Source organism: Loa loa, assembly GCF_000183805.2.
Source record: "Loa loa unplaced genomic scaffold supercont3.373, whole genome shotgun sequence".
Classification (NCBI taxonomy): Eukaryota; Metazoa; Nematoda; class Chromadorea; order Rhabditida; family Onchocercidae; genus Loa; species Loa loa.
The window spans coordinates 14,721-36,996 of NW_018108553.1; the positions used below are offsets into that span (position 1 = coordinate 14,721).

Below are 22,276 nucleotides of genomic sequence, written 5' to 3' on the forward strand. Positions count from 1 at the left end.
AAAGTTACTCCTAAATTTAATTGCAAATTTTAAGAAGAGAATTCGAAGTAAATTTTTCATCTCTATTTTCTTTCTACTTGGTTAGTTATAGTTAACTGTTTAATTATATCTTCCATTTTGAAGTAAAAAAATTCCTTAGACTTTAACTTTTAAATTTAACAAATTGTTATTCATACATTACAATTTTTGGTTTGGTGATATTTTTGACTTAATAAAAAGTAATGTTTGTATAATAATTCCATGCATAAACAATATGACAACACCTGTTATCATGTTATCGTATTACTTTCATAATTATTTACTTTTTAGGAAATATTTCGAAAAAGTAAAAATAACTCAAGTACGATATGCTGAAGATAATTACCTGAATAATTAAAAATAATAAATAAAGCAAAAATAATTAATTATTACTTCTGAACGAGCATTAGCTTGACATTTAGCAACATTAGTTTGTTGCTTAGGACTTGATTTTGTATCGCCTTTCTTTCGATTTGATGCCTTTCGCCTTAAATGAAATTTTCATTTTTTGTTCAAAATATCAGGAATTAACAAAAATTTTCGAAATTTTTTGTAGCCAATAAAAAAATTTCAATTTCTAAAAATTGTGAAAAACTTTTTAAATAGAACAACAAAAAATACACTGAATGAAAAGTGGGGAGAAAAAGTTAATCGTTGAATAGTAGTACAAATATGATCGTATGCTACTATGACAGTAGTTTTGCGAAATTTTAATAAAATTATTTGTCCAAATAATAGATGATTAAAGTAATAACGATAAATACGATAAAAGTGATGAAGATTATCAAGTTGATTAAAAAAAGAAATGCAAAAAACAGCAAAAGTATAAAAAATAATTCAAATTAGCTGGCTCGTTAAAGTTTTTTTATCAATTCATTAAAAAAAGAAATAATAAAAAAAATTTTTTCGTTTTCGCTGTTTCAAATTTATTTAAAATCTAAATTTAGTTACATTTTTAAAAAGTGACATATAAAAACTATTGGTAATAAAAAAAAACAAAAAAGAAAAAAGAAAAAAGAAAAAGATAACGTTCCACTCTTTTGAGTGATTAATTTTGTTTCAAAGAATCCTTAATTTAAAAGTTGTCAAAATTGAAAAAAAAAGAAAATAAAAGAAAATATCTTGTATGAATAAGACATATTCGATTTTCTTTAATTTGAAAAGAAAAAAAGGTATAAGTAAAATTTTTGATAAAAATTCATACTTTAACAATCGAAGTATTGATTCAGTGAAAAAAAAAGAAATGGAAAAGTTTTTTTTCCAAAAATATTGTATTTAACAATTTCATTTAACCCCATTATTTAATGCCAAAGTGAAGCGTTTGTGACAAGTAACAACAATGACTTCTAATTATTCACTTTCAACATTTTATTCATTCTTTTCTCCATTATCATTTTATAAAATTTACATAGTATTCGTGATAGAAATATTGTTTTTTTTAGTAAACAAATTTTCGTGACAATTCATACATTTCGTGATAATTAATATATTTTGTGATAATTTATGTATTTTGTGATAATTTATGCATTTTGTGATAATTTATGCATTTTGTGATAACTTACATATTTTGTGATAATTTACAAATTTCGTAATAATTAACACAAATGAGCCATTTTTACATGAATAATTCATCCATTGAAACCTTTTTTCTTTTTGATATTGCAAAGATTAATGTGTAATTTGTGAAATTTCTTTTCTGAAAATTTCAAGTGAAACTAACTGCATGTAAATAAAAAGTTTATGAATGGAACAAAATTTACTTTTCTCCTTTTATATGTATTATGTTTATTCTTGTTTGAATAAACATTCTTGTTGTAAATTTAAAGAATATAAAGAATTTAGACAATGAATTCGAATTGATTTGCATTACATATAATATTAATAGCATAATGAAGGTGTCAATAATAAACTAGAATTTAAATTCCTTTTTTTTTTAAATTTAAACAAACGTTTGCTAACATTTTATACATACATCTAGTAGTGTGTATATATGATGCATACAATATATGCAAAATTTAGGGGAAATATAATTTAAAAAAAATAAATAAATGAAAATAATTTTTTTAAGCTTTCCAAAATAAAATTTCAACCAAAATTGTATAGTACAAAAAAGTACTTCATTATATTTACAATAATTTCTTTCATGCAATACCATAATGATTTTTCATTTTTATTTTTTTTAATCATATCAAAGGTAACATTGAACATACGCCAAACTTTAGAACTTTTATTTATATGTAGGAAAAAAGGAAAAAACTAATTTGAACTAAAAATTTTATTTTTGTTATTAAATTTTAAACTAAAATTTTATCTTTTATCTCATCAATCAAAATTTAAAAATTTGAAAAAGATTTTTTTCCTTCGTCACATTCATCATTTAGCACGAAAAGAGATTTGATGGAATACAAAGCAGATCGGAAATTCCGGAATTATTTTGGATCAAAAATCAAATTGATGAATTATTACATCAAGCCTACAGATGAAAATGAAAACAATGCTCATGTAAATCCCATTACATCCAACAATATTCAACTCATACGGAATCAAATTATATCCAAATTATATCCTGGATTGCAATTTTCATAATGGGTTTGTTAATCGCCCTTTGGCCTCATAATCCGTCATTGACTGGTCGCAAATCAGCATCATACTTGGGCCGGGTGAGAAGGCTTTTTCCTTTTTTTTTTGAGCATTGCTGGTAATCTGTTATTACTAATTTTTCTCTTCTCCGTTTGCTCAGTACATTTCTTGCATTATTTATTACTCTCAAGACCCAGTGCTACTTTTTTCAATTTCTATTCCACTAAAAAAACTGAAGTATTTTCTATACTTGAATAGTAATATCTACACTTTATCTTGCTCAGTCTTTTGTATCTTATCGATTTCTACAATCTTATCTCTTAAATTTTAATAATTTCTGTTCCTTTCCAAATTACTTGTTATATTTTATCTTTGTGTGAAAATTGAAATGGTCTAAAAAAAAAAAAGTTTCGTCTGAGATAGCAAATGTTTTCAATCATTATTAGTTTTACAAAGTTAAAAGAAAGATGAAGAGGAGAAACTTTTAAATGTATATTAGCCATTAATACAAATTGTAGAAGAGACTTATTTCAGCTATAGCATGCAATATGAAATGAATGATTTATCATGATAATATATGATATTGTGATAATTATCCGTTGTACGCTTAACGATCACAAAGTAACGTCATAACTTGTAACTGACCTCTTTCACATATTATTTCACTTATTTTTGTTGCATTTCCTTTCCTAAATATCAGCCAAAATTATTTGTATTTTCTGTTCGTACGTGCGCAATTTCAATTCCAAGCGTATGCTAAGATCTTTATGCTTCACAGTTTTCAATTTGATGCACATTCCACGTGTTTTATTTCTGCTTTCATTAAATTTTAATTGTTCATGCAGACACTAAGTGTAAAACCTTTTATGAGTTTGATTTATGATTCAGGTGATTGTCAGGATTACTTTAAATTTGCCTTGTTATTTAAACTAGCTAGAGGTCAGGTATTATTTCTACCATTTCTACCATGATGCTAAACATTTTCGACGGTTCTAAGAAATTTGGATGAAGTTGCTTTGTTACTATCGCTTTTCGGAATTTGTCCTAATATCAATATAGCATTATTTTGCCATGGAATTGTTAACTTACAGTATAAAATCCATAAAGATAAAATATATAAATAAAAAATTGTGTATCACAATCATAACACACTCTCTAATTAAATAAGGAGCAATAAACGCACGTATTGAGACATGTAAGAGATTCTTTCCTAGAATAGTTCTAAAGGGCTTATAGAAGACATATGGAAGACTTGATTTTCCATTAGGATTGTACTAGAAATGTAAGAGACGGACGCGAAAGATTCTTTTGAGCGTTATTTGCTACTCCGTATAATTGTAACTATGATGATGTGAAGATGATTTGAACGAATTTTGTTCATGTGATTTCATTCTTGCAGCTGTGGAAAACATACGTTGTTTATCTGCTCAGTTCAAATGGATTTTGAGAAAACGTGGAATCAAAATCCGGAATATGTGCAATCCTTTGATAAATCCAAAAAGTGTGTGTTCTCCTATATTTTCTTTTTCCTATTTCGGATTCATGATATATCTTGAATTCATTTATTTAAATGACTCTATGACGTCAGATCCTTGGTTTGGTTTTTAAAACATTCGTTAACATGCAGATTTTACTGTACGCATTCTTTACATTATCAGATGTGAACACGACAACCTATATCAGTGCTGTTTTTGATACTGTCTCAGGGTCAAATGAAGAAGGGTAACAGAAATATTCGCTTTTTTTGAACATAGTAGATGTCAAAAAAAAAGTTCATTTGGGTACTTCGGCCGATGTTTTTCTTTCACCAAGATAATTTCATTTGTTGCTGACCAGCCTAAATATCAATTTCTTTTAGGTTACCGAAACCAGGTGAAAAGAATATTTTGATAACATCTGCCTTACCTTACGTTAATAATGTGCCACATTTGGGCAATATTATTGGATGCGTTTTGAGTGCTGATGCTTTTTCAAGGTTATTTCGTATTACGAAATTTTTACCTTTGAAAAATTTTTGCATGCATTTGCTTAATCTATCTTTAATCGATCACCGTTAAGCAATATTTTTTCAAAATTATTTCCATTATTTGAAGTTTGTGGAACAGATAAGTTTCACTCCATTTTTCACCCGAACTGTTACGTTTGATTGCCACTATCCAGTATTGAGGCTAGGACTTTTTTTTCTAATTTTTTTTTACTTTTTTTAAAGGAGATATTAAGCGACGTGCGAAATTTCATTAATTTAGTGAGAAAGTTCCATTTCATTCAGATACTGCTATTTGAAAGGTTGGCGCCGTTTGTTCATTTGTGGTACGGATGAATATGGTACAGCTACAGAAAGGAAGGCAGTACAGGAAGGATTAACACCACGCCAAATATGTGATAAGTATCATGCAATACATGCAAAGATCTATAAATGGTTCAACATCGATTTTGACCGTTTTGGTCGAACAACTACGCAACATCAAACAGAGTAAGTACGTAAATGATAAAATCAGATTGTCGGATAAGCTAATATCAGATGACATTACTGTTAGCTTATACATTTCTGATCTTTCTTCTTTTTACAATCTTTTTCGCTTTGTTCCGTGTATTTTATTGTAGTTAGATTTCATCTCACGTTCATTGGATTTTGGTCAGAATAAGTGATTGAGTATTTGGCATGCACGAACCGCTCATGACTGATCCTTAACTGTGTTCGACATATTATTTGTTGTCGTTAATCTAGATCGCTCTAACAGTAGTCGTAGGCTGCCAGTAAAGCGAATTTTTTGGAATAAAGGATACATTTTTTCTTTGTAAACTGGGTAAATTGTTTCCTTTGTATGTCTTTTTTTCTGTATATTTTCAGACTTACACAAGAAATTTTCCTGAAACTTCATAAGAACGGTTTCACTTCGACCGATGTCGTTGATCAGTTGCACTGTGATAACTGTAACAGGTGAGATATTTTCGTGAAATATGAATTAGGACAAATTATGTTCAAAATACTGCAGTCTCATTCCGGTTTTTTTTTTTTTTTTATGGCGGAAATTACTTGCTGCATCAATTTAGATCAAATAAGAATGATTTGATCTGAACTTTTCAAATATCTATTTTTACTTTTATTGGCTGAACAGAAAATAATATTTTATTCGTTTACATAATCTGGGTCGTATTTGCCTGATTTTAAAATATTTTGCTGTTGCTATTTTGAAATTTTCTTTTTTGTGTAAGAATTTCGTGTAACTATAACACTGTTTCATTTTCAGCACATCATATCAAACTAATCAATTTTTTCATTTCTAAAAAGCTGGTTGCCGGAAAATTCTGCAACTATGAAGAGCTTTTTAAACATGAAGAAAATTGATTGGTTTGACGTAATGCGCTGGAAATTTCAATTGTCTTGTTGAAAATTATCGATAGTTCCAGAATTTCCGTCTGATTTGTTATTTGAAGAAAATAAATTCGTTTTAGGTTTCTGGCAGATCGTTTTGTATTTGGTGAATGTCCGTACTGTCATTTTGATGATGCACGAGGGGATCAATGCGACGCCTGTGGAAAATTAATAAATGCCGTAGAAATAATAAATCCTCGATGTGACTTATGCAAGGCGACGCCTGTTGTGAAACCATCAAGTCATATCTTTCTTCATTTAGATAAATTAGCAGTATGTTTTAAATTTATTTTATCACATGTGAGGTTTTTCCACAATGTTATTTTTAGATATAATTTATTGGGAAATATCAAAAAGCATCATAAAATTTAAGATTTCGGAAGCTTAGTCTTAAATATAACTTTTATGTTGAATTTGCAGTTAAAAAGATAACTAGGTCGTTTTTTTTCAGGGTGAAGTAGAAAAGCATTTAAATAAGCAGCTCAGTTCGGGGAAAAATCACTGGTCAGCAAATGCTATTTCAATTGCAAAAAGTTGGCTGAAAGGTGGTTTGGAAAGGCGCTGTATAACTCGCGATTTGAAGTGGGGTGTACCCGTCCCAATCGATAGTTTCTCAAATAAAGTATACAGTTGTTATTTGCCCGAATCAAATTATTGGATTTCAATTACATGATTATTTTCCCTCAATAACTATTGTTTTTCCAGAAGATAAATTTCATTTGACTAACTGTTGTGTAATAAATTTGTAGAGGGATTATCTTTAGCAAAGAAAAATATTGTAAATTCACCACTGCTTGTATTTAATTTTCCCTTTCCATTATTTGCTGAAATTAAGCCCTTCCAAAGCAGTAATTTTTTTTAGCTATGCCATTCTGTTGGTTTTAAAACGGAAAACCATAAATTAGTCAAATGTGTTATACTTAGTATAATCAATATTCCAGGTATTTTATGTTTGGTTTGATGCACCAATTGGTTATTTATCAATTACGAAAGAATACTTAGGAGAAGATTGGTCACAGTGGTGGAAAAACCCAAGCATTGTGGATCTCTATAATTTTGTTGGAAAAGTAAGTTTTCAAAGATGTACATTTTGGTTTGGCATGAAGAAAAAGAAAAGTACTGTGGATGAATTGTCATTTCAAGTTGAGATATTACTGAATTCCAGTATGCTTTCTGTGCTATCGTTTTTAATAGATTTTCATAATTGTTTGATCATATTGAGTTTCCTGCTTTTTTCTTAAGACTATTTTTCCTTTTCATGATAACGTTGCGTTCCATGCTGTTATGTTCCCTGCCACCCAAATTGGTACTGGTGACAACTATACCATGGTTAATCGTCTATGCGCAACAGAGTACCTAAATTACGAGTCTACGAAGTTTAGCAAGTTGGTTTTGTATTCTTATTTTACATCTTCTGGTTAATAATGCGATGATGAGAGTCGATAACCATTCAGTTTATTGGCAAATGATTTTTTACAAGTTATAATTTTCGTAAGTTATAATTACAATTCTTCTAACTTTCGTACATTTTTTTTACATATAACTGATGAATGCCGACATTCAGATCGCGTGGTACAGGAGTTTTTGGCGATATGGCTGCAGAAACTGGCATTGATGCCGATATTTGGCGATTTTACTTGTTATACATTCGCCCCGAAACACAGGATACTTCGTTTTCCTGGGATGATTTCTCATTAAAGGTATCGGTTTTGTGGTTATTTTTCCGCAGATCATCAGGACCGTCACTCATCACATCTGAAATTTAATGGGATAACATCCAGATGCTGTTTTACTTTAGGGCGATAGTAGTTTGTAGCTAGCAGGCTCTTAATAACTAACCATTTAGTAATTGCATTTGAGAATATAAAAACTGGTCTTAGAGTAAGTAAGAAATAAATTTCTACAAATTTCAGGTCAATACGGAGCTTCTGAATAATTTGGGCAATTTTGTGAACCGCGCATTAATGTTCTTATCCAAATATTTCAATGGTGTGGTACCGGATATGTACCTCGAGGAAGAGGACAAAGCATTATTAGCACAGGTTGCATCTGACTTGAACGATTTCGATTCATGTCTCAGTTCGGTGAAACTTCGCGATGGTATCGTGAAAGTCCTTTCTATATCAAGACATGGTAATTTATATATGCAGTCAACACAGCCATGGGTTTTGCTCAAAGGAAATGAAAATGACAGGTAATTGCATTATTACATATATCAGAATTAATTCTGACCCATCCATGCACGATGCAAAGTTTTTAGCGAAGCGTAGAGCCGAAGAAAATGGAGTGAAAATTTGGGGAACTGTTTTTGTTCCAAACTAAAGCCAAGTTTTTTTTCTTTCAAAAAGCAAACTTGTAAGATATTGCTTATTACAGACATAACGATTTATCACAATAAATCGTAAAGTCACAATAAATTGTTAATTCTATGATAGACGAACAGTAAAAGTCGAGTAAATCATTAGCTTGGAACAGGTAAGAGAAATGAAACTGTGTTTATTTTAGCAAGAGATTATTTTTAGGAGACGAGCAGGTACCGTGATTGGTGTGGTAGCAAACTTAACTTACCTAATCGCGGTTATGATTTATCCTTACATGCCGTCCATTAGTGAAAAGATACGGGAACATTGTGGTCATCCGACATTGGCTTTGCTGCCGAGGACTCCAATTGCGTTCTTAAAACCTGGTCATAAAATTGGCGAGGTTAGTGTTATTTTTAATAAAATTGACGAGGTTAGTGTTATTTTTACATATATTTTTTCCTTTGACAATCATTTTTCTTTCCTCTTGATTTTGTTCATTAAATATCAACACTTTATGTTGTGTCTTCCGATATTTTATTTAGTCCCCTGTTATTAAATCTCTTTTTACCAATAATTTATCAGAATGCTAGACATACGTTGTGAAGGTTTAATGCAAATTACAAAGATATTGTGTTGCTTATCATTTAGCCAAGTTCCAAAGAAATTAATTCATCCGTGAACTGAACTAGTAAACTTGGTATATATGGGAAATTCTCAGAACACTGGTATCGTGATCTTTATGAAATTGGCGCAGTATCTTGCCTAAGCTTTTCCTATTCGTAATCTGAGAATTCTTATGCAAATATTAGAATTAATAAGAGGAGAAAAGATCCTATCCTAAAAATACACACAGGTATATATATAGCATATGCTTTGATACAAGTTGAAGTTAGTTTATTCACATTTGTAATGAAAATAGACTGAAGAGAGAGCTCATGTTTCAGCTACCATTTATCATTGTGTTCTTTAGACTAGTTATGTCACCTGAACTTTAAATAAATTCAATGTAAAAAGAATAACTGAGCTGCCTGCATTAACTCATCAATAAATTATAAAGAGTTATATTCTTGGATTGGAGGGAGATTGTATTATCGGGCTTAAATACTGGATAGGTCGGGCGATCAGTTTGACGACTTATATCACGAGACAGTTCAAAATGGGCAAGCAAATTCATGTACTTAGAAGCTATGTATACGGGACTGGTCTCAAAGTAATGTTGGTATTTGTCGGAAGTAATAGCACAGATCATGCGTTGAAAATATGAGGAAATTCCTTTTAATTAATGGGTTTACTATCAGAAATTTGCTTCGCTGTTAGAAATGATAACGAAATGTTCAAATTTACTTTAAACGAAAAAAGAAAGATGGCAATAATCAGTATGAACCACAGAAACAACTTCTCTTTTATCGTCATCAATCGAATGAATGATATTCTTTTGCAGCCGAAACCGTTGTTTGTGAAAATGGAAAAAAGTACAATTGATGATTTCAAGAAAAGATTTGGTGGTGTCGATGAATCAGTTGTTAACGAACAAATGAAAAAAAGAAATTAGTAAATGAGGGGAAGAAAAAAGCTAAAAACGAAGAGAAAGGTAATAGAGGATTGATTAAAAACGAAGAGAAAGGTAATAAAGGATTGAGTAAAAGTCAGTTCGTAGGAATGATTCACTGTCATAGTGGTAGCGATGGTAGAATTTTGGCAGCTGTTGCTATTGCATTAGGCATCATAAAATAAACTGCTCAATTAGTTTCTTTGTTTTTTGTTTTTTTTGTTTTTTTTTTGAATTTGGCTTTTTTTGTTCTTATTTTATTTATTGGTTTGAACGGTTTTTCCCTTTTGCTTCCGCATGGATATGAGAAAAGATTCAGATAAAGTAAAGATTGGGACTAAGGGAAATTGTAGTTGTTTTTATACGACAGTCAGAGAATGAATGAGGAAACGCAAGGTTTCACATAAGTTCACTAAAGGACTATTAAAATAAGTATACGAAGGAGGAGAAACATAGTAAAATATGTGTAGTACAACTGGATGTTTATTGGGCAATAGATATGATAAGCGAATTTTCTGAGTTTGGATTTGTATTTCCGATTTTCGTTAGGGAAGTGGAATTTGTTTTTAAAAATTTCCATTACTGCTTTTCACTTTTCTTGCAGATATGGCATCATCGTCCCTTTATACGAAATTGTTAACTAACCAGAAGAAAATTGATTCTTTATTGGAAGTCGCAAGTATGAAGCTTGAACAAAGAAGTAATGTTTTTCAGTTTTCCAATTTTATTTTTCGTATTTGAAGGAAAAAGTGACTTCAGTGTTCATATTTTGTTGGGATTTCAGGAAGTCTGTTCGAAAAGTTAAAGGTTCAAGAAGAGAATAAACAAACGCTCCAATTAGAGGCAGAGATTGAACGACTGAAAGCGAAATTAATTGAAATGGAAACACTGGGCGGAAGTCAGTTAATTTTTGAAATTTGCAAATGTTGAATTTTACTAAAATTTGCCGGTTTAGAAATTTTTTGTTGCAATCTTCGTTCTGATATTGAAGAGTTAATGGGCGAAAAAGTCTTATTTCTGGTTTTTTGGTATTTAGTACAAAGAATAATAGTTTCACAGATTTATAAAATATGTTGTAAGCATTTATGATAAGCTTATACTTAAAATCATCTTTAACATACGGATAAGAAGTGCATCTTACATGAGGTTTTTACCCTATGCTTTGGCAGTTCATTTGAAATTCAGTTAAGAAATAACATAAAATGAAACTGTTGTCTTCTCACATTTTTACACTATACTCCTCACAGGTACTTGTTTCAGTTATTATAACGCATCATTTGTTATGACAGCAAACTAACTTCTAAAAAAAAAGCACTATTTGAATTTCATTGTTGAATTTTATTTCCCGGTTGTAAGGTTTTCAGCTGGAATGAAACACTAATAATTTTCAGTAAAGCAGGTCAATATTCCGAAGTTTAATAAAAAAAATTTGCTTACGGGAAGTAGTAGTGACACGATCCCAGTGGTTCAAATGGAAAAGGCGAATGAAAAGGATATGAATGAAGTGGAAGCATTACAGAGGGAAGTAAAAACTAAAAGAAATGAAGATACAAAAAGTAAAAAGGAAGCAAAAGTGACGGAGGTTTATTTTTATAATTCAATTCTAGAAGGAAAAATTTCATATTTTAGTGGAAATCAAAACTAGGATGCAAGCCGGCGATGGAACAATCTGAAAGTGTTTGGTATGATTGATAGAGTTAAAAATGATCTGAGTTCTTTAATTTATTCGGGTATACTGTCTGGACGGTTCTTTTATTTATCCTTCTGAGAGAATTTATAATTTCCAAATCATGCGATGATTGCGGACTTTTTTATACCTTCGCTTTCACTTTCCACTGCTATGACTGATACTACTGATCTATCGCTTAAGCAACTTTGACCAAAATATCTTGATAATTATGATACTATCGTTTTCTGATCATAGTCAAACAATTTTCTCTGTTTTAATATTTGCATTGAAATGCAGAGGTCAAAGGTGATGAAGCAATTGATATTGGTCGCTTGGATATACGAGTTGGTCGAATTTTGAAAGTAGAAAAGCATCCGGATGCGGATAGCCTGTATATTGAACAAATAGATGTTGGTGAAGATAAACCTCGTACCATTATCTCTGGTCTTGTGCGACATGTCTCTATTGAACAGGTGCAACTCATGCGTTATTTATTTATGAGGATGTTGGAAATTAAAAATTAATTACTGCCTTGCCAGATTACAGTGTACTTAATGGAATGGGTAAGTGTTCCACTCCGCAATCAAAAATATGCACTACACCGAATAGCCTGTATTTCTTTATTCTCTTGTGAAAACTGAATTTTTTGTATATCTCGTGTATATCAGTTCGTAAGTCTTACACTTGCTCTAAACGTAGCTGGACTGCACTTCTGCTTATATAATTTTTGGAAATATTGCAGATGCAAAATCGACTTGTAATATGTCTTTGTAATTTGAAACCAGTGAAAATGCGTGGTATCGAATCGCAGGGAATGGTTCTGTGCGCTTCTACTTCTGAAAAGGTTGAACTGATTGAGTTTGATGAAAGCTGCATTCCTGGACAACCGGTAACCTGTGAAGGATACAAAAGACGACCGGATTCTATTCTAAATCCAAAGAAGAAGATTTGGGAAGGTGTTGCACCTGATCTGAAGGTAAATTGTGATGGTCAAGTTGTTTACAAAGGACAACCACTGTTAGTCAGTGGTATATCACCGTTAGTAGCGCCTAGCTTACGAAATGTACCTGTGAAATGATTGTTGTATTTTTCTTTGTCTTGATAGCTTTTGTTTATGGTTCGATGAATTTTCCAGGGCACAAAAAAATTCGGTCTTCTAGGTGAATTTTGATGAATTTTACAAACTTCTTGTAAATTTCGAACGAAATTTTCGTTTAATGAAAGTTTACAAGAAGTTTTGTTTGACGACTGTTATGCATCTATTTCCATAAATTATTGGTGTTGTTATTATTATTATCACTTTAGTATTGCTATTACTATTGCAATTAATAATAATAATGTACTGTCTCTTTTATTCTAAATAAATTGATTTTAACAATCATTGTATCATTTGTTAGACAAACTTGATCAATTTTAATCGATAAATATCTATCTCTGCAATGCGAGCTGATATTTTACGGACGGTATTCAGCGAATCAAATGAGGAACAAAAGTTGTATATTGAAATGGGTAGTGATGGTATGATATGGTAATTCTGAGATTTACTTTCTTTCGAAGAGGGGAGTTTTGAATTTTATTCCAATTTTCTGGAGGAGAAACACAATGTTTAATTAGCTTCAAGGTGTTCTGCGATAATTATAATCATCTCGATGAACTGTTTCATGTGTCAGCAAAAAGTTTCGGTTTATTTTTTGTTTGTGGGGACCTATGCTGATCTTTCTTAGGTGAATGTTAAACGGGTTGGTGATATTCTAAAATTGTGGTTATGCTTGAATAATAACCTTTACAGGTTGATTCTGTCCTTTATTTTTTATTCTTTTGTAATGCTGAGATGTTTCGTAATTATCTAATAGAATTGATACCGAAAATAACTTAGCACCTGTAGTTTTTTGACATACCCTTTTATTATCGTTCAAAAAAGGAACTGACGGCATTGATTCGTATAAACTTCGAGGACGAATTTTTCGATCGTTTCACTGGATTGCAAACATTTCTGCTTTTCCAGACAAACAACTTGCATTATCAGTATGGAACAAAAGAAGCTAGGAAATAAGAAGAAAAGGAAAAACGGAAGTATGGATGATGAAAGATTTAAGACGGTTTTAAACGATCCACGTTTTGACGCATTACCAAGGAAAGAGAGGAAAGTAGTGGTCGACGAAAGGTAGATTTCCTGATATTTGATGCAAATTATTCTCTTTTCATCTTACATTTTTATAGATTTACACTTTCTGCTCAAATTTTAGAGCCATAGGATTTATTTGCTTTCTTTCAAATAATGAATTGTATATCGGTAAGGTCAGTGAAGGGCGTTGAAATAGCAACTTTAGAACAATATTCTAAAATCACATTTTTTGAAGACATAACAACGTTACGTGTCTTTGTGATGTCGCTATACCATCATATAAAATGTGATGCCCGATAGTTCTCAACAGCAAGCATAATATACAGCAAAAATTATAGCAAATATGATATAAGCTCTGCAAACCTGGAGCAAACATATAATGCGGGATCAGGTTAACTAAAATTTATTTGCTGTACTTTTATATTTTATCAACGCGAAGAAATCTGTGAAAAAAAAGGGTGTTTTTTATAGTTCTCTGAAACAAAGATAAATAAATTAGGAATACTTCTCGAGGAAAAAACTTTTCAAAAAGAAAAAAAGAACTTATTGTTGAGTCCTGAATCTTATTCTGTTGGAGCTGTAACGCATGTTAAAATTCATACTGATCTGAAACATATCTATGTTTTCCTTCATCTCATTATCCTTTGTGTAAGCAGTCAAACTTTAAGAAATTGTAACGCATGTTAAAATATCCTTTTTCATGCCGGCTCCAAAATTTCCACTTTTCTGACTTGCGGAGTTTTCAGGTTTAAAGATATGCTAGCAAGTGAAAAATTTGCGCCAAAGAGTAACGTGGACATGCGCGGACGATGCGTCAATTTGAGACCCAAAAATGATTTGACTGTTTTATATGAATTGCCAAGTGATGATGGTAGTTCGGGTGTTGAATCAGAAGAGAAAAAGAAAATAAAGATTGATTTAGCTCGTGGGAATGGTAACATAACGTCGAGTGACGAAGATTCATCTTCCGAATGGGACTTGGAAGAAGTAAGTTTTCCTGTACCACTTTAGTAGTTAACTTTACGCGCGTTATTTTGTTATGTGAGCTATTGCTTATGTTTTCTTGGTGTCTTTCCCAATGTATTGTATGTCAATTCTAGTATTCGTCTTTTAATTTCCTGTCATTCAGCGGAGAGGTAGGAGGAACAATAAATTGTTGCTAATATCTAGAAATTACTGATCAAACATAAATCTCACTAATTATTAAAGGCGGCGATAACATTTTTTTGGATTTACTTCGTTATCATTCTCATCAAAATATCCAATTATGTTGTTCAGGCAGCAGAAGAAATGCATGATTGGGGTGAAACTGATAAGGATGCTTGTCGAGTTGAGTGGGCATCTCGTCGTTTGGCTTTATGTAATATGGAATGGGATCGAATTTCGGCTACTGATATTTTTGTTATGATATCCTCATTCAAGCCACCTGCACCAGCTAGTAGGTCTTTTCGGATATTACGATGAGTTCTCGATGAAAAGGAACTGTGGATTTCTCTTTTTGTAACAAATGACTGTTAGACGAATTGAAAAAAAAAAAGAAAAAAACTTTTTTTTCTAGCTATTCAGTCAGTGACAATATATAAATCGGATTTTGGCCAGAAACGTTTAGAAGAAGAAGAACGTATGGGGCCCAAACTGATTAAACTGAAGAAACCAGTTGAGGATATCGAAGAAATGGATGAGTAAGTTCTTCGTATTCCTCATTTTCAAAGCCGGATGAAGGTATAAGGAGGGATAAGTAGAGAGTGATACTTCATACCATATACATTTATTTATTTAATCGAATACTACATTGATTTTAGCACTCTGAAATATATGTAGAAATTCATTGAAATATGAAGATTACCTATATGTTATTTGTCTGATGAATGGAATATTCTCTTGTCTCACTTCAACAACATTTGATCCAGTAGAATAACCTTGCAGAGAAACTCGTGAAGCAATGAGAGCTTATCAGTTGGAAAGAATGAGATATTATTATGCTATTATTGAATGTGATGGAGTGGAAACAGCCTCTTGTCTCTACGAGGCATGTGATGGTGTCGAATTTGAAAGTAGCGCTGTACATTTGGATCTTCGCTTTGTACCCGATGATATGACTTTTGAAGTTTGCTTTAAATCTTTTGATTCTATTGGATAAAAGTAGATCATATTGATAGTGCTTAAAAGTAAAGCAGTGGTTCACCGCCTCTTCACATCATTAGTTGTTACTTGTCTTGATTATATAATGATTACATTTTTATTCAACTGTTGCATTCATAGAAACCGATACCTCAAGAATTTATCCCAGTAATGCTGAGATCCTAAAATAATACTCCCCCTATCATCTATTACTTAGCGAATACATTTTTCATCGAAGTGCTAAATATTTTCAGAACAATTCAGTGAAGGAGCGGGTTACTGCTGAGGATATCAATTTGAATGTGTTTAAGCCCAAGAATTTCGAAAGTGCGGCTTTATCAAAGTCGTCCGCTAAACTTACGTGGGATGAAACAGATCCAGAACGTATCAAAGCGGAACGCGATGCATTTCTTCCAGATGCGGATCTTGATCAAGTTCAGTGAGTACTGTTGAATGTACAAAGTAAATATATTGTTATTCAGTTGATGGGATTTTGCATTTTGGACAACTCTGATCTGATCCTAGGGTTTTCGCAAAGTTTTATTTCATTTGCAATTTAACATGTTAATCCTTTGTGTTCTCAAAAATAGGCATTTATTGGCTCCATGTTCGTCTGATGAGGAGAACGATGAAACGGGGAAAAGTATGGTGTTATTGAAAGAAGCTGAAACAGAAGCTTCCAAAAAAGCTGATTCGTTGATGGAAGTAACGTGGGATGTGGAAATGATGGATGATACGATTTTGGAAAAGAAGACGAAAAAATTTGGTGAACCAACACCTTGGGAAAAATATCTTGAGAAGAGGAAAGCTAAACGCAAAGTTAGTTTTTCAAGTCTAATATTTTGATGTATGTTGATGAACTATAGTGATCACCATTATTCTTCTGAATAACGCTATTTTGCGGTTTTGAATTGAATGTAGAAATAACTGCCAAAAATATCCGAATGCATTTTGACTAAATATCAATGATTCTGTAATCTTAATTTAAAAAAAATTGACGGAAAGTTACTAAAAGTTCCAGTGATTTTTTTTAAGGAACGAAAAGCTATGATTGCTGATTTGAAGAAAAAACAAAGAGAAGAAATAGTCGAAAACACTACTGAAAATAATATTAAGTCACTAACAAAAAATAAACTGAAAAAAGATGTCAATAGTGATGAAAGAGATTATATCGATGATGAAAGGTAATTTCTTGACAAATTCATTTCCATATCCAATTTCATGCATCTCATCGTCTTTTATCAGATTTATTTATTAAACCAAAAAAGACAATTGATCATAATACGTTTTAGTGATGATTTTGAGAGTTCAATGATATTTCATACCAGAGCTTTTGACTTTTCAATTTGAGAGTTCAGGACTTGCATTACATTTCCAACTCTCTTTTCCCTAGCTTTTTATCTTTAGTATAAGCAGGATTTGCAATCAATATCAGAAGCAATAAGCAAAGGAATTCTCAAGTTCACTTTATAAGAGATAATTATGAATCGATGTGATTGATGTTGTTTTTTTAAGATTCAAAGCTTTGTATAGCAACAGTGCTTTCGCCGTTGATCAATCTCATCCTCTCTTCAAATCATCCAAACTCGCTCTAAGACAGGTTATCTTTTGTGTTTTCAAATTTCGTTTTGAATATTTGGTGTTTGTTAAGTTTTCCCAGATCTCTATTCAATTCTCAACTGCAACATTAGTTATCATTCAGTGGACAAGAATATGACTTGCGAGCTGTTAATCTTCATTTTATTTTTCATTAATTGTAAGCTATATTCTGTATATTCATAGCTAGGAGGAGCGCCAACTTAAAAAAAAAAAAGTGGAAATCATTTAGATCGAGTAAACGCTTGTTCCATATTATTAATTCTTATTATTCATCATGTTAAGCCTCACTTTTTTTTTGTTTGGTTGGAGCAAATTTTGCATATAATCACACGAAGTTGTTGGTTCCCATATGTTGGACACTACTTTTGTTTTTTAATATACATAAGTGTTTTGCTGTTAATGTAAATAGTCATTTTTAGCAAAAAAAACAAAAAAAAAAGAAAAATCCAACAGTCAATTATACAAGATAGTTGCAAAGAAAATGCATTGTTAGAAAATGCATTGTTTGTATTTTGTTGCAATAGAAGCATTTTTTTTAATTTATTTTTTCAGGCTGAAGAAAAGCAGAAACGTAGAGCCAGTAGTCCATTCGACGATAACGTCGAAGCATTAGCAAATAAATTGAAGAAAAAAGCAGCTGATGCGAAGAAGTGGAAAAAAATTTATTAAGACCTTCTTTAAAATAACATTTTCCACGAAAATCGAATTTGTAGCTGTCCGTACTTGTCATCTTTCCATATACACTTTTTTCTTTTCTAATTTTAAATTTATGTTATCTGATCTTTGGTCCTTGAATTTTGAGCGCAAGCTGAAATGCAGTGATCAATTTTATGGACATGTCTTGTGTGATCCATGTTGTTGTATTCATGGGGAATCATTCCAGATCTCTGACCACAGGTCCGTTGTTTTGCAAAAATGTTCAAGTTCAAATACAAGAAAATATTTTTTTTCTAGGTCTGTTCTATTCAGGAATTTCTGTCAGTCTGGGCTTTTTATTTTTGTTATTTGTAATGAAATTTGTAATTATCACATTTTTTTTGCATAAAAAAGAAAGCGTAGTAAAGGACTGATAATAGCAGAAAAAGAATCACAATTACTGCATATTGGTAGCTATCAATTTTATCATTGTGATGTTTGTTATAATGATTGGATAAGTTCTATTTGTCATAACTTTGTGCAATACATAAAATATACTTTGACACTGTTAACATCTTACATTGTATGTTCGCTTATATGTCTGTAATAAATCAAAATTTCTATGCTTATAACATTTGTTCACTATATTATAGTTGAGTAAATAAGTAACGAAATAAAATATGAAATCGATACTGTATTATCATTTTACAAATACATTAACAAAAAATGAAAAAGCACATTTGCAAAATGGTGATATCTTTATCATCAGTAAGCTCCTTTTCTTTTTTTTTTTTTTTTTATTATCAGGATTCCAATTAAACAATATGAAAGCATTTGTTTTGTTTTTTACTTTCGCTAAATTATTGTAAAGTATCGGAGTAACAAACAGAAAATAATCTTTTGAATTATATTTTTCTACACGAACAATGATTGCTTGATTGTATGTTTGTGATGAGTTAATTTTTAATTTATCTATTTTCTACACTTATAAATTGATTTGATAAATTCAAACGTCAAGCATTTTTCTTTTCTTCTGACAAATTTAAAAGTATCCAGTATTTGCTTATTCTTATAAAATATTAATTGAACATTTTTAAAAATATTGTTATATTTGAAATTATTTCAAAATTTAGCTAATGATATACTTTTTTTTTCTATAAATATGGATTTGATATTTGATTCATAAAAATATTTCCGGGAAAAAAAATGAAAAAAAAAAACGACAAATTACTTCAGATGATTTTATGGATGCAATTTGAAATGATATTTGGAAAGTTTCATGCAGAAAAAAAAAATGAAAAATATCCATTTGGGAATATATGCATATCATACAATTATTAATTTTTATAATTTCAATGATTCAATGATGAATAGCAAATTAAGTTTTGTCTGAGTTTTATTTAAATTTTAATGATAAAATTTAAAAAAGGAAGCAAAAAAGCAAAAACAATAACGAGTCGATTTGTTATCAATTATATAATTTACATCTATAAAGTTTGATTATTATTGGAATATCAGAATAGCAATGGGAAAAAAACAAAAGGAATAAAACAAAAACATAATCAATAATTATCAAAAAAAAGAAAAAAACTACTACTATAATTATAGCTGATTAATTTTGTTGGAAATTTCAAAAACATATGTTTACATATTAATTACATTAATTAATATGTTAATTTGTTATCGATTTAAATTTTCAATAATATTTTTTTTCTTGTTTTCTTCTTTCTTTTTTTTCTGTAAAAAATAAAATAAAATAACAAAAAGCATCATTATCAACGTTGCTAATATCATTAATCATTATCGACCAATCATTATTCCTTTTTACACAAAAACAAATTCTATCAACATATTAGCAATAGTATGCAGTTTCATGTTGTTGTATGTAATCATCATCGTCATTGCTATCAATCTTTATCATTGGTATTATCATTCAGCTTTTTTTTCAACTACATTTTAATAATTACCATATTAAATTATATTCTATTACTTCATGTTAATAATACCTTTGATGCTAACAATTAAATGTGAATATATTATGTAATTTTTCATCAAATTGCATTGCATTACTTATAGTCATTTCAAAGTTATTTTAAATTCGTATTTTGATTAATTGAAATAAATTAAATTGCCTAAAAATGGAAATTGATTGCAATCATTATTGATGAGAATAATTGCTAATGAAATATTATATGGCATAAGCAAACAAAAATTTTTACAATTAAAGATTAAATTTCAGTATATTTCATGTAGTTAAATTAATTTTCATCTTTTCGATATTTTTTGGTGGTACAGTAATCATCAAATATATTATGATTTTTTCATGATGACGTTAATTTTAAGTTAAGATTTTTAAAAAATTAAATTTCAACATTCTACTTTACCTTTTTTTTCCCTACATTCTATTACCATAATAAATTTTGATCATTTTCTTTTATTGTCGTATCTTTTTCATCCTTATCTTTCCACTGTCTTTCTTACATAATTTTATCTCTACAACTATTCCATCACCATTTCACTTCTCCATCTTTCCATATGCATTAATAAACTTTTCTGCAGGTGCTTTCTATTTGTTTGAAAAGAACAGTAATTTTTTATTGCATTGCTACAACAACAGCAACAATAACAACAACAATAACAACAATAACAACAACAAGCAATAGTCGTTTTTTGCCTAATAAAAATAAAAACTAAAAATCCTTTATATTAGTGCAAAAAATATTCATTCATGTTTACTGAACAAATCAAATAAAACAATTTATGGGAGGATTTTCATTTAACACAGAAATAAATTGATATTACGGTTTATAATCCGGTTTATTTAGCAAAATTGATATTTAGCATGTTAGATGATTCCATTAAATGAATTCATATTGTAATTCAAGATAAATGGTAAATGATGCAATAGATGAATGGATGATGGTATCTCATTAATCTAGTCAGTCTTTTTTCATCTTCCCATTTATATTATGCTAGTTTTTAATTAATTCGAATTTCTTCCTTTTGTCAGTTTTGTTTAATTACCTCAATCCATTTAACAATTTCAATCATTGAAACATCTAGTAGCACATGTTTTAATTCGTCTGTCAAATTTTACATTTTGTTCTTCTAAACTCGTCGTTATTTAAAAATCTCAACTCATAAATTAAATTTTCATTTTCATCTTTTTTTTTCATTCTGATTACATTTCATTTTCTTAGATAATTATTTGCTATCAAAGAAATTATTTGAAATTATGGAACGGAAATTTGTAAAAAAAACATCCTTCAAAAAAAAAAAAGAAAGAAAAATCAAATTTTCTTTCCATTTACTCAAATTTTGCATTTATTTATAGGTTTTTTTAAAAAAGTCTTTTAAAGGAAATTTTATATTTATTTATAGGTCTTCTAAGAAATTCTTTTAAAAAAGAAATTTATATTTATTTATATGTCACTCCTATCAATTTAAGATAACTCTATCATAATATAAATACTTTTTTCTTTCCTTACTATTATCATATTATATCATTTTAATGCATTTCTATATGTTTGTTGTTTAGAATGATTAAAATTATTTTGTAATTTTAATTAAATGCAATTTGAGTTCAGTTTCAAAGAGAATACAAAGATTACTAAACTTCACATGATTAGACAAAAAGTAAAAGAAAAGAAAACATTTCAAGAGCAGCCATTTAATAAATTATTTAATAGTTCTGTTTTTGTTTTTTTTTTTTGAAAGACATAATATTTTTTTACTTATTTTCCTAACTAATAAAATAATATTTTTCAATTTTTAGATAATGCATTTGGATATAATGTTTGTTGATTTTTTCACTTCAATACATTTTAATTTTCTTTTTCTCTTTCTCTCTCTTTTTTTTTCTTATTTGATAATTAACTTTGTAAAGTGCTTCATTGGTTGCTATGGATAAAAGTATAGCACACCTTGAAATATATCATCTTTGCATCATTTAACAACTGATCAAATGATTGCGAAAGAAGCAAAAGTTAAGAAAATTAATCTTTAGCCTGCCATCTATTTTATTATCATCAATTAACAATTATCATTTTATACTTTCATTAAAATGAATAAAGCATCCAAATTTTTGCTGCTTATATTTTATATGAATTAATTATCTTTAATAAATTGCTACTATCTTACTATCGGTAATTATTAGTTATTTGTTATTATTAATATGCTAACCAACTAATTTATTGATAATCTATAGTATCACAATAATTATTCTTGTAATGATGAAGTTGCACCAATGCAAAATAAATTTCAATACTTAAAAATTAAATTAATTAATGTTAGACAAGGA

General features: G+C 29.7%; 3 protein-coding genes across 3 annotated transcripts; all 3 read left to right on the forward strand.

Annotated features, from left to right (window-relative positions):
• Window positions 1-4,034: 4,034 nt before the first annotated feature.
• On the forward strand, window positions 4,035-9,829 carry LOAG_04595 (methionyl-tRNA synthetase; the record flags this gene model as incomplete). The annotated part of the gene is made up of 12 exons (XM_020446635.1): window positions 4,035-4,099; window positions 4,457-4,573; window positions 4,868-5,071; window positions 5,450-5,539; window positions 6,055-6,247; window positions 6,426-6,596; window positions 6,916-7,041; window positions 7,217-7,359; window positions 7,539-7,674; window positions 7,888-8,168; window positions 8,497-8,677; window positions 9,719-9,829. The coding sequence occupies 12 exons, from the start codon at window positions 4,035-4,037 to the stop codon at window positions 9,827-9,829; spliced, it is 1,818 nt and encodes a 605-aa protein (XP_020303052.1).
• A 504-nt stretch (window positions 9,830-10,333) lies between these two features.
• Window positions 10,334-12,573, forward strand: LOAG_04596 (multisynthetase complex auxiliary component p43; the record flags this gene model as incomplete). Its single annotated transcript, XM_003140133.2, has 6 exons — window positions 10,334-10,526; window positions 10,611-10,724; window positions 11,218-11,408; window positions 11,456-11,501; window positions 11,793-11,968; window positions 12,238-12,573. The coding sequence occupies exons 1-6, from the start codon at window positions 10,433-10,435 to the stop codon at window positions 12,571-12,573; spliced, it is 957 nt and encodes a 318-aa protein (XP_003140181.1). The 5' UTR covers window positions 10,334-10,432.
• Window positions 12,574-13,494: 921 nt separating this feature from the next.
• LOAG_04597 (ABTAP protein) lies at window positions 13,495-18,242 on the forward strand. The gene is made up of 10 exons (XM_003140134.2): window positions 13,495-13,659; window positions 14,367-14,607; window positions 14,899-15,058; window positions 15,179-15,302; window positions 15,547-15,727; window positions 15,996-16,180; window positions 16,332-16,560; window positions 16,777-16,925; window positions 17,257-17,341; window positions 17,893-18,242. The coding sequence occupies exons 1-10, from the start codon at window positions 13,523-13,525 to the stop codon at window positions 18,007-18,009; spliced, it is 1,608 nt and encodes a 535-aa protein (XP_003140182.1). The 5' UTR covers window positions 13,495-13,522; the 3' UTR covers window positions 18,010-18,242.
• The last annotated feature ends 4,034 nt before the right edge of the window (window positions 18,243-22,276 follow it).

What these genes read in the sequence shown, in the direction of transcription:
- LOAG_04597 (XM_003140134.2), top strand. Translation starts at nt 13,523, where the DNA reads ATGGAACAAAAGAAGCTAGGAAATAAGAAGAAAAGGAAAAACGGAAGT. An exon ending in CCGAATGGGACTTGGAAGAA is followed by an intron (nt 14,608 to 14,898) that starts GTAAGTTTTCCT and finishes TATGTTGTTCAG; the next exon opens with GCAGCAGAAGAAATGCATGA. An exon ending in GATTATATCGATGATGAAAG is followed by an intron (nt 16,926 to 17,256) that starts GTAATTTCTTGA and finishes TGTTTTTTTAAG; the next exon opens with ATTCAAAGCTTTGTATAGCA.